General features: G+C 44.9%; 1 protein-coding gene across 1 annotated transcript in view; it reads right to left on the bottom strand.

The window, feature by feature from the left end:
* The window catches only part of LOC138296316 (amine sulfotransferase-like), a 404,226-nt gene extending 393,446 nt beyond the window's left edge, over positions 1 to 10,780 (bottom strand). Inside the window, exon 1 of the mRNA XM_069235349.1 lies at positions 10,624 to 10,780. Coding sequence (XP_069091450.1) covers positions 10,624 to 10,780 — 157 coding nt within the window. The remainder of the gene's footprint in view (positions 1 to 10,623) is intronic.
* Positions 10,781 to 12,316: the final 1,536 nt, after the last annotated feature.

Consider the following 12,316-nt stretch of genomic DNA (forward strand, 5'->3'; position numbering starts at 1 on the left):
CATGTGTCATATACAAACACAAATGTGTATCACATCGCACCGTTTGACCATGACAAATCACCTTTCCAAAGCTAAAAACATGAAGACATAAGGATAAATTTGCTCCATATTCTACGCATACAGCATGGCCGTCATAATTTGTTCACGTACATGAGTGCACACAATGCAGAGTCAAATACAAATGTATCCAAAAGTGTCTTAATATTTCGCCTTCAAAGTATAATTTACATCCACAATATTTTTGACTCTGCATCATGTGCACTACTGTACGTGTAAAAAAAATGACGCCCATGCTGTATGCGTGGTAAAATTGACGCTATATGGACAATATGTTGGTCATCTCATGTACATTCGAAATTATTAATATTCATATCATATTTTTTCACTCCGCATCATGTGCACTACTGTACGTGTAAAAAAAATGACGCCCATGCTGTATACGTGGTAAAATTGACGCTACATGGACAATATGTTGGTCATCTCATGTACATTATAAATTATTAATATTCATATCATATTTTTTCACTCCGCATCATGTGCACTACTGTACGTGTAAAAAAAATGATGCCCATGCTGTATGCGTGGTAAAATTGATGCTACATGGACAATATGTTGGTCATCTCATGTACATTATAAATTATTAATATTCATATCATATTTTTTCACTCCGCATCATGTGCACTACTGTACGTGTAAAAAAATGACGCCCATGCTGTATGCGTGGTAAAATTGACGCTACATGGACAATATGTTGGTCATCTCGTACATTATAAATTATTACTATTTAAATCATATTTTTTCACTCCGCATCATGTGCACTGTAATGCGTCAACAAAAAATGACGCACAACTGTGTATGCGTGAAAATATGACGCATAACGGGAAAATAAAAACGGCGGCCATTTTATGCAGGAAGTGATGTAATAGGATATCCTGTTTACAAAATCTGTACTTGGAGTTAACTTTCACTTTCACTTTGCAGTCTCAGATTTATCTAGACTGTGTGGTTGTGTGAAAGGTGTTGTCCTGTGTTTTACTGCTTTTGTGTCCTGTGTGCCTTGTATTTTGTCTTAGTGTCAATCTATTATTGTTGTATAACATTGTCTCAGTCTGTTTAGTGTTATTTTGTCTATACCTGTGATAGTTTGTATTGTCAGTGGGAGTCTGTTGTGGGTAGCATAGTTTGGGGGTTAGTTGGGCTATTTTTCTCCTTCTTCTTTTTCTTTCACACCTCTACCTTTCCCCATTTCCCACTTTTACTTTCATATTTATTTTGTCCATTATTAGTCCTCTCAATATGTCAGGTAGGCCTCGCCTGTCCAGGATGGGTGAAGACGAATTGGGGGGGTTCATATGGCTAGTAAGCCATTTCCTCCCACTAATGCTGGAAGCTGGGGGCCGTGTGATACAGGGGTATCACACGGAGGCGAGGAAAATCCGGTGGGAGAAGGTGCGCCATCACCTGGTCCGGGTCTACGGGAGTCAGAGAAATGTACACCAACTCAAGCACCGCTGGGCAGATCTGATCACCAGGGAACAGGACCTGCTGGACCACCTGGGACTCCGGATTGGTGGCCATGTTGGTGAGTAAAAATCAATTAAATGGGAATGATAGAAATCTGTGTGTGGACATGTGATGATTGTTAGCCAATCTGCAAAATAAGCAGCTGACTGTGTGTAATGCTAGGGAAACCTAGGCCCATGGTTGTACACATAAATCCCCATATTTTGCAACACATGTACACGCAATAACAGCATTAAAATCCAACATCTATTTGTATTTTGCTAAGTCGCCCCCTCTCTGCGTCACAAAATGTTGCAAATGCTGCGCTACAAAGGTATACATATGTGTCCTAATGTGTATTTGTTGCAGAATGTGTATGAAGACCTATGCTACCAGTCCGATGGCTCATTTTTGCAACACATACCAGAAGCCTGTAGCTGCATGTAATGTAGTGTTGCATTTGTGTCAGAAAAGCAACACGTGAACTGCTCTATTTGTACTCCACTGGTCATAATGCCCAGTGAGTACGTCATGTAGAAACAACATACCTACATATGCAGACGCCATAGCTAGACAGAAAATTGGAAACACATGATGATGCTATACATGTGTGTTGCCTTCACGTCACATGAAGTTAGTCATGTTGTTCACACATATGTCACATGTGTGTCTGGTTGCTGTGTGTTGAACCTGTCCACATAGCCTGTTTGATTGTGAGTGGTCATGCAGTCCTCGTGGAACCAGTTTTGGAATGTCTCTCTGGGATGCACATGCTGAGATGTATGGTTAACATTATTGTTGGGGCATACTAATGGAGGATTAACTTGGACGACACATGACTGTCCTGGCCACTGCATGAGTGTAGTAGGGTGTGACACTGGAGCAGGAGACTCATCCAATGATAATGTTGAATACAAAGTCATCCATGCAGGATGAGCATGTGTGAAAGTCTATCATTACCATGTCATATTCACACAGTGTCATTGTAACAGAAATTATTTGTCCGTTCACCCAGTCTGAGTATAATCTTTGTTTCATGCTTTACAGGTGGACCAGCCCCGTACACCGTGGGAGAGGTGGCCCATTTTGACGACCCCGATACCTACAGTGAGTGTCGCCTGAGTGCTATTTACATTGTTTGGTAATGAAGCATGATGGATTACTGTGTGTTCAAGAGAATTCATGATTTGATGTGCTGGCCGTTCATTGGCTTTGTTGTTTTAGTGTGATATCAAATTTGAATAATGTTTCTGTAAAGCAATACCTAGTCATCTCTCAGATTGAGGGGTTGTAGCCCATTCAATTAGGGCTGCAATTGGGAATGGTATGACTCATTTGGAATACACTGGTCAATGTTAGACTTGGTCAGGGACTTGCCATCAACTGAGTCTGCATATCAGACTGACAGTCTCCCAGATAGCTTAGGCACATGGCTTTGATGACAAGTGTTTCTTCCTAGTTGAGGATGGACTGTGTACACTGTAGGTCGGATCTTCCGGGGCCATGTACTTCCACAAGGTGAACTCGAAGTGTATGTGACTTGAGTGCAATGGCCTAGGTGTTCACTTGAATCATGTGAATGGGTGTTCTACCTCCTCTGTGTGTGTTGTTAAACATGCCTCACTAATAGTATGTTATGTTGGGCTAAGTCATATCATTTTGACATGTGTGGACCTGGGATGTGACAAGGTTGGGCTGACTACAACGTGTTGCTAGCCCTTCATAGGTGTTGTGTGTGAAGGCACATACTTGTTGAACTTTCTGTACACTCCTGGGTGTGCATTGAACATGGGATTGTTGGTTGTTCTTCCCACACCACCCACAAAGACTGGGATGTTACTGTGAAACAGGGTACCTAGGACTGTAGCAACCAGTATGTTACACGTACTTAACACCTTTTGTGACTTGAGTTAGTACCTAGGGCCAGAGTGAGAAAAATGTCTACACGTTGCAAATGGCATAAATATATGTTTGTGATTTGCAAACGTCTGTTTCCTATTCCAAAATGTATTTGGTGGTCATGTACATATTAGGAAAATGCTTTTCAAAATGGAAATGATAAAGGGGTTTACCAGACCTACTTGCAAATCACAGTGGTAGGCAATCCCATTTGCAACCGAGTACGTGGTTGCAAATTGAGTAGCTGTTATCATCCACTTGAAGTGGATGGTAACCAACTTGCTGACTGGAAGGGGTCCTCATTGTAAACCTTCACCTTTGTGAGCGGACCAAAATAATCCTGCACAAAACAGCCAGTGGTCTAAGGGACCAATAATTACCGTGAAAATTTCCAAGTTGAATTGTTGTGTTTTTAAACTAATTGCAGCTCATTTTCCTTTCAGGTAAACGGCCTACACTTGGGGAAAAAATTACTTGCTTCATTTAAAAGCAGTCACGTCTATGGATTTCTGCTGGTCCCAGCAGGCCTCCATCCCCGTGAGTGCCCATAGTCGCTATGGTGGGGCAACTTGGAATCCACATCATTGATGTTCATGAGGTGGGTTTTCGGGACCCCATAGCGACTCGCAGACGGTGTCAGAGACACCGTTCTGCTTTGCATAATTGCTAGTTGTTATTTCAAGAGTCCTACATCTGACCCCTAGAGTGGACATATGATTCTGGGCCAGGGGTTCAATCTTAGCACACCACTAATTCCAAATGCCATTGAGTGAGGAGTGTGATTGTTATCACATAGAATGACATATGTAGTGAAGTCAGTATGCGGAAGAGCTGGTGCCATAATGTCTCATGCCTTAGGTATGATTTGGTTGAGTAGTTTAGGGTGATGTCATCCATCATGTAGAGACATGTATATGCTAGGTGTGATATGCCCTTAGGTATGCAGGATTCACATGTACTTCCTCTGAGCCTTTCCGTGAACTATGTTGTAACAATTGCTGCCAAAAATGCATTTCTAGTAATGGACAAATGACCCATGGTGGTATTCAACCCACTGTAAATTCAATGCTCAATATTTCCCTTTTCTCTTCACAGCTGCAAACCTGAGTGCCGCAGAGCGCAACCATTTCGAGCGCCGTGCAATGAGGTACAGGCGCATCCTGCAGGTGCAGTGTGGGTATCGGAGGATGGCCCGCAGATATAATTCTGATCGGGCCTCCGGGGCGTGGTATGCCACCAACAACCACCGCCACTACATCCACCAGGTCTGCCCAAGGGGACACAGCAACGGACCAGGCATCTTCATCCAGACCTGGACCCAGCCGTGTGTTGGGAGCAGGGCTGTCCCGTGGCCACTCCACTCCAGCAACAACCTCCACCTCCACCGGCACCCAGACCAGCACTGATCCTCCTATTGACCCTGCAGCCTTCCAGGCATTGTTCAGAAAATTGGACAGGTTGATCCGCAAGGTTGACAACCTTGCGGAGGACATGAATGAGGTGAAGAAGAAGGTGCGCTCCATCCGGCGCACACTACAGAGGGCAAATCTGTAGTCATTTTGCCCTCCTGAACTTTTACCCCTCCCCTCTCACCTCTTTCCTTTTTCATACTGTTAGTTGGGTTTGGGGGGTTAGTTATAGGATAAGTATAGGAAATTAGCTTAGTTAGTGTTAGGTAAGAGGGTGGGGGGTCCTTATTCTTTCTATCTAATATTTTTGTGTGGGTGGGTGGGGGGCAATGTTGGGATTCCTGTTTAATTAAATAAAAAATATATGTTTGTTTAGGATAGTATAGTATGTGTGTAGGTTAGTAAGTGTTGTCCTGCATGTGTCTTGTCTCTTAATGGTGGGTGGGGGGGTTGATGTTTAGATCGTTTCGTTACATGTGTAGAGTAAGTTTAGCTTAGGTTAGTTAGGGACAGTTGTGGGTTAGTAGTAGTCAGGTTAGATTAGTGTAGGTTTACCTTTCCCTTAGTTGCCTCTTTTATTACTACTTAGAAATAAAAAAAATTGTTAACCCTTTACCTGATGCGTTAGTTGCTACCTTTTCATAGCCTTGACATCAGTGTAGCAGAAAGTTTTAGTATGACATTTGTGTTCCATGCTCGCTATCCCCAGGCTAATGAGGTTTGACATGCCAGCTACCCGTGTGCTAACTTGGTAAGTATCCACCATGTGGGAGAGCCAACATTGGTAGTGTGCATTGATCATCAAGGTTTGGGGTTGGTATGTATCCTACTTCACAAAGAGTGCTTCCTGACTTGTTATTGTAGGTAAATAGATAGGTCGGACAGCATTGTGAAGTTCAGGGAGAGCTTTGTAGATGAGGATTTGTTCACACTCTTGTCTTGTTGCTGTCATTGCTGACCTACATCATGTGTGTACTGATTCAGCATGACTTTCCTTCATGGAAGTATACGCCGTAAGGGTGATTGATGCAGTGTAATTTGTTTATCATTCCTTTCATTTTACAGCATAATTTCCAATTTTAGTATCGCATGGTGCCTACATTTCTCAGCCACCATTAGTTGTCTAGAATAGCTGTAGATGGTGCATCATTCTGTCCAACACAGCATGATTGTGTGTGCTTAGTCCCTTCATCAGTTATTTTCCTCAGTATAGTAAAGCTATGATGCAATCCTGGCCACTGCACAGATGTTTCAGTATACATGAAATCAGGACAGTAGTATAGAGAATCGACATGGTTGCCACACAGCCACTTTGGAGTTATCTACTGCACAGTTGAAGTGTGAAATGACACAGAGACACAATAGGTGTGCAAGTGATATTTATTTGTAGGTGGTGTAATGCAAAATGTCCATTCACAATGTTAGCTGAGTCCGTTCTGGTGCATTCTTACATGGTGATCTTACAGACGGGGTGTGGATGATGCTCCTGACATGCTGGGGTGAGGTCACAGACGGTGCAGAGGAACATGAATTGCCAAATGGTAGGAGAGAAACATTCACTGCCAATGGGGACAAGTCATACAGTGGATTGCCGAACAGTCATTGAGGGTAGTTGTAGTGAGACTGGCATGTGTCAAAAAGTAGGACCTTGGTCAGAGTAGGCCATGGTGCAGGGACTAGGGCTTCCGGGTACTCTTGCGTGTGAATGTTATCTGTTCCATGTCTTCTTCTTCTGATGTGTGTGTTGCCTGGTGTATCCTTGTTGTTGTTGGTTGTGAAGGGGCAACATACACCTCAGTGTTAGAAGACATGGAGGCAGACATCCCGGGGGCTGATCCCTGTCGAGTAATGAAGGGCAGTACTGCAGCAAGGAGGGCCTGCTGGTTTTTCAGAATGGCAGCCACATCCCGATGGTAGGCAGCCAGGTCGGCCCTGAGGGGTTCTATGTTGCATTTGTGCACACGTTGACTGGCTTGCATTTGGAGTTGTTGTGTCAACTGGATGACAGCTGTGCAGATTTCCTTCTGTGTTTTTAAAAGTTCCTCCAAGAGCGATGTTCTGGCTTGCATTGCAGCTGCCTGATCAGCAGTTGACAACATGCACGAACGCACCCCCTCAAGGCTGGCTGCCATAGTTTGCATCCCCACCCGCACCTCCTTGGCCAGCTCCCGCTGGACCCCAACGACAGTTCTTTCGAAGCTGGTGCCGTCAGAGTCCTCAGCTGTGTTGGAGCTGGCAGGTCTTACAATTGGGGTGGCGGGTGGTTCTACTGTGGTGGCTGCTTCTTCTGTTCTCCTCCTTGTGACTGAAGGTGGGGTTTGGAGGCTTTCAAGGACCATGTCAAGGGTCTCTTGTGTGAGGTTGATGGTCTCGTCATCCATGTCATCAGGGAACTCATGGACAGGCAGATCGGCAGGAGATCCGTGTTCCTCTGCAATGAAACAGGGTACAATTAGTGTGTCTGTGTTGTGACAATTTTGCTTTAAGATACAAGCCTTTGGATGCCTTAACTTTGTACTCTGTGTTTGTCTTGGTATCTGCTGTCCGTCATAGGGCATTGTTGTAGGCCTATGGCCCACCTGTGTGTCACATGTATGATATGGATCTTTCAGACATGTCTGCCAGGTCGCCTCTAGGTGTTGCTTTGTAATTATTTAGAAATAGGCGTTTTTTTGTCCTACTCCTCACTCGGTGTTTCACTATTGTTATGGAGGGACATTTTGTTGGGTGGGCTCTCATTATCCTACATGTGATTCTTGGCTTTCTAGGCAGCAGGATAGCTAATGGTGTGGGGGACTAAGTTTGACCCACTTGTATATAACTCTGTCACCCAGATATTCAATTTAGCTCAGACTAACTAGCAGTGCCTCTGGTCTCCCACATCAAAGGAATGTTTAGACATCCGAGCGCATGACATCTTTGGAACTTCGCAAGGAAGTGGTGGTCACTCAGGTCCTACACATTTCTATCTTTTCCGGTATGTTCCCATACACAAATGACAAAGACAGTATTTGTTTGATATGAAGTTTCATTGTACAACTGACTTGCAGGAATTTAGGTGTGAGCCCCAATAACCCAAACAATACACACTGTTAGAATTGAAATAGTCCGCAGGAGACTAATACATTAGTACACAACTATCATGGTGCCTAACAGTTTCTACTCTCCCTCTGCTTGTTCTATGTATAGCACAGCATGTTAAGTTTGGAGCTTGCCTGTCTGAATCACAGGGGAGACATCATCCCTCATATCAGAGGAATGGGCTGGGATCTGGTTGTGCATCAGCAGCAAGGCAGGCAGCATCTAGTTGTGAATTTCTGTTTGGAAACTCCCCCATGCGTGTCTTGGGACGAGGAAGTGAATTTAAAAGACATATGTCATGGTGATGACAAGGTTTCCCTACGCAGGAATGCCAAACCTTCAACCCTACCACATCTATCAGCAACGTACCAGACGGTATCCTTGACTGGGGCACAGAGTGAATATGTTCTTTCAAACTCCAGTGCAGAAGTAGGCAAAACAGGGTGATTTGACTAATTAACAACACCATAGGACTGACTATTTGCTACATTAACTGATAGGAAGGGCAATGAGAATCATTTAGTGCAAAGTGCTCTGAGGCTCTTAGATGTGAGCAAATGAGTATTAGTACATTCAGGGTAAGATGCACAAAGGCCTCCAGCCTGAGGCTAATGCGCAAAGTATACGTTTCACTTGCCACACTACACTTTGACTGACTGTGGGTGTTGTGACTGCCCTGCCAGCACACTTGCCTCTCAGGCCCTGCCCCATACACTTTTTATTCACATTGCATGAACTGTACATGTTACGTGGCATTACCTATGCATGTCAATGTTAGGATGTGGTATGGATGTAAACATTGTTGATGTTTGTATATGATGGGGTATAATGTGTGTCTTACTGGATTGGCCTGTTTATCGTATGAATGTCCTATTTTTTTGTAAGACTGTGCAGATGTGTCTCAGTGACCAGTTGCCTGTGTCCCCTCCTCAATGTTGTTGTCTGAGCAGTATGACATTAGTGATGTAGCCTTGTTAGCCAGGCACGTGAGGGACCCTGACGTATGCAGCATGTGTGTGTCGTTAGTGCTGTGTGGCTCCTATTGCTGTTTACTTAGGGTTATGTATGTGTCAGTTATGGACATTCGGCATTTGAGTGTACTGGTACCTTTGTCTTATTTCTAGGAGTAATTGCAGATGTCATCCTCACCCCCTATTTTAGGTATGTATGTTCCAGGGTGGGGTTCCTGCCATTTGGTACTATAGCTGCACAGAGATGAGAGGTGTTATTGTCAACTGTGGTGGCAGTTAAGTTGCAGTTGTTGTATTTGCTACAGCATTACAGGTAGGGACCTAGTTGATGGGGAATAGATTTTGCAAGACAAGTGCCTGGATGTGGATTTGAGGTAGTGTTCTTCCCACCTGTCACTGCTTTCCCTTGGCTCTCTTGTTGTAATTACAGGATGTCCCCGTGGGACTGTTGTTGTTGCTGTATTTTGTCGTGCCCCAGCTTCGGTCAGTACTGGGCATGCCCCCCTGCCGTGCCCCTTTCCCCATGCCACTTCATATATGTGCTGACTTACATGCGTTGTGTAGTAGGTATCCCCCCCCTGCTTACAATCCTCATTATTGCATTTTAATTCCCCATGTGACTTACCCTGCATGTGCGTTGTGTCGTGGTAGTCTGCGCTGCCCAGTCCTTGAATCCCTGTGACGATCTCCTCCGGGATGACGGCTGCGACCATCTCCTCCATGTGGTCCAGGGCCTCCTGTTGTGCTGGAATCCCCCCTCCAGTCTGCATTGCTGCCTTCCTGTTCCTGGCCATTTTCTCTTTGGTCCTACGTTTGCAGTCATGCCAGCGTTTCTTACACTCGGTAACTGTCCGGCGTTCTTCAGCCACACTGTTAATCTTGTCCACAATTTGTTTCCAGATGGCCTCTCTCCTACTGAGTGGCAATTTTGAGGAGATGAAAAGTTGGTGCTGGTGTTCCGTCACCTCTTTCACCAGGATTTCCTGCTCCTCTGCACTGAAGCGACACTTTCTTTTTTTTTTTTAAATGTCCGGGTTCCTGTATGCTTCCTCCTGGCTGGTTCCTGGTCTGCTCTCATCCTCCTGGGGTCTGTTGGGGCATCTAGGGTCCATTTTGGGTCTCCTCTCCTGAAAGGGCAGTTTTCGCGCAAAAATGTAACGCAATAGCGTGAAAAAAAACGGCGTTTTCACGATTGCGCTGTCGTAAATCGACCCACAATGATGTGCGTCGCATTTACATTGGTTTCCTTTACGACAGACCGACGCTGTGTGCGTCACAAAATAATGACTCCCACCTGTTGGTTGCGCCGCCGTACGTCAAAGTATAAATTTGACGCCCGCATGGCGCTTCCAAATGGCGTTAGACGGCGCAATTTTTTTTGGCGCAAAACAGCGTTGGCGCAGTTTTGCGTCAAAAAGTATAAATATGGCCCAAAAAGTGTTACTCAAAGTGTGACACGTAAGCACTCTGAAATCTTGCCAGCTACGAACTTCAAAGATGCAGCCAGTACTGGAAGCAGAGGGCCTTTAACTTTTCATGAATGCAAGATGCATGCGAACTATCATGTCTGCCTAACAGCTTTTTTGATTAAATTACATTTGCATACACTACATAAAAATGATTATGAGTTTCCAGATTTTGTAACAAATATTGTACTGTAGGTGGGGCAAGCAGCATGGCTCTCTAACAATGAAGAAATATGATTAAGATAAACTTCTGAATATTTGTAACAATAAACAAACAAGGAAATTTGGTCTTACCAGATTTTGGATATGTGACTAGAAATACATCAGAGTCCCTGATTGGAAAGTGTTCGATGGCGTCTATTTCTTCCGGAGTAATCACCCCTTTCAAAAAATGAATTCCTCTGTGCAGAAATAGTTTGTCAATAGATGGCTTATCTGATATCTCAGCCATAATTTAAGGAACTGAAAGATAAAATATATGTAATTGTGAATAAACATAGCATAGACTGTTGTCCGGTTATTCAAAAAGTATCTTACAATAATAGGATAGTTTAAAAGAAAAAAAAAGACTTGCAGAACTCCTGTTTTTGTACTCTGTGTGCAAAGATAAGAACAAGATGGGGGCGTGGCCACAACGGTGATGGAACCGGATGTGTAAATCTGAGCTCCGGTGCGGCTAAGTATGCGAGCAAAAATATCCTAGGAGCATTGTACTCAATCATCTATGCTCAAGCACCTATAGATGAGCAGACACTCAGAAACTTGAAGGTTCTACCAACGTCAGTGGTGAGTAGGATGATGGACCACTGGTGGCCTTTACGACAGCGATGGAGGCTGGACCTGACTATGAGGTGTCAGCTGTGAGGCACAGCTATGCTGGGGCCTTCTGACCTTGTGGAGGGTGGCCACCGACAGGCAAGAGACCCAGGGCATACCAGAACAAGGTATGGTCCTGTGGGGTGATGCCGGCGGCAGTGAGAACCCAGAGCCCTGAGGGATTGTCCCAATCCGGCAAGCCTGGCCTGATCAAGAGACACTAAACCCTGCTGGCTCCTGAAGCAAGTGAAAAGACATGCTGCTTGTGACTTCAGAAGGGGGCCAAGAAGGCCCAAGGCTCAAGCTTGAATGGAGCCCCAAGGACCTGAGACGCTCAGACTGCGTGTAGCACCACGGAGCAGAACACTGGAAGTGAGGTGCTGCCCTGGGCCTGGACATTGGTGCTTCTTGGACACCACTATCACCCTTAACAGGCAGGATACTCCCTAAATGCCACCAAGAGCACCACCACTTCACAACATCAGGGACCAGTGATAGCTATTGGTCCCAGGTAATAGGCTTATGGAAGACTCTGTGACAGTGGTCAGGAGGGGGGCCTGAAACCTGGGCTGCGATTCAGCCCGCACATCTTACTATTGGTACCAAGGACACAATGACTTGGGTGGGAGCCGGAGGGGGACCTCGACGGAGGCCACCAACAGGAAGGACACTGTGTAACCTGCAGAGTCTGGAAAAGACATACCACAAGCCATCCCTTGTGCAAGACAGAGCCCTAAAAGAAACTTTCATTTAGTATGTGAGGGTGGTAAGAAATATAGCAGCAGCAGTTATCCCAGGGCAGAGACTGAGACTGCCATCACAATGCCATAGCCTCTGTAACAAGAAGAAGGTGTGCCCAAAACCCCAAAGACATTGCATAGCAAAGATGATTGGAGCCCCCTGGTGAATGGTCAGAATGATGCTGGAATGGAGAACGATCTTGGGGCACACACAACTATGATTTTAGCAGCAATCCATGACAATAAAGGCTCATTAGTATGTAAAATTGAATCAGTGCCACAAAATGTAGGTTTGCTACTCGTTGACCACAGACCACAAGAAACATGCGGAAAAAGTAGCATACACTGAATCGCCTACTGCACATCTCCAACCTGTGGCCTCGGAGAATGACACTTATAATTGCAACAAGCAATTCCCTCCCTGGAGGCCA

This window comes from Pleurodeles waltl, chromosome 5 (genome assembly GCF_031143425.1).
Source record: "Pleurodeles waltl isolate 20211129_DDA chromosome 5, aPleWal1.hap1.20221129, whole genome shotgun sequence".
In the NCBI taxonomy this organism is placed as follows: Eukaryota; Metazoa; Chordata; class Amphibia; order Caudata; family Salamandridae; genus Pleurodeles; species Pleurodeles waltl.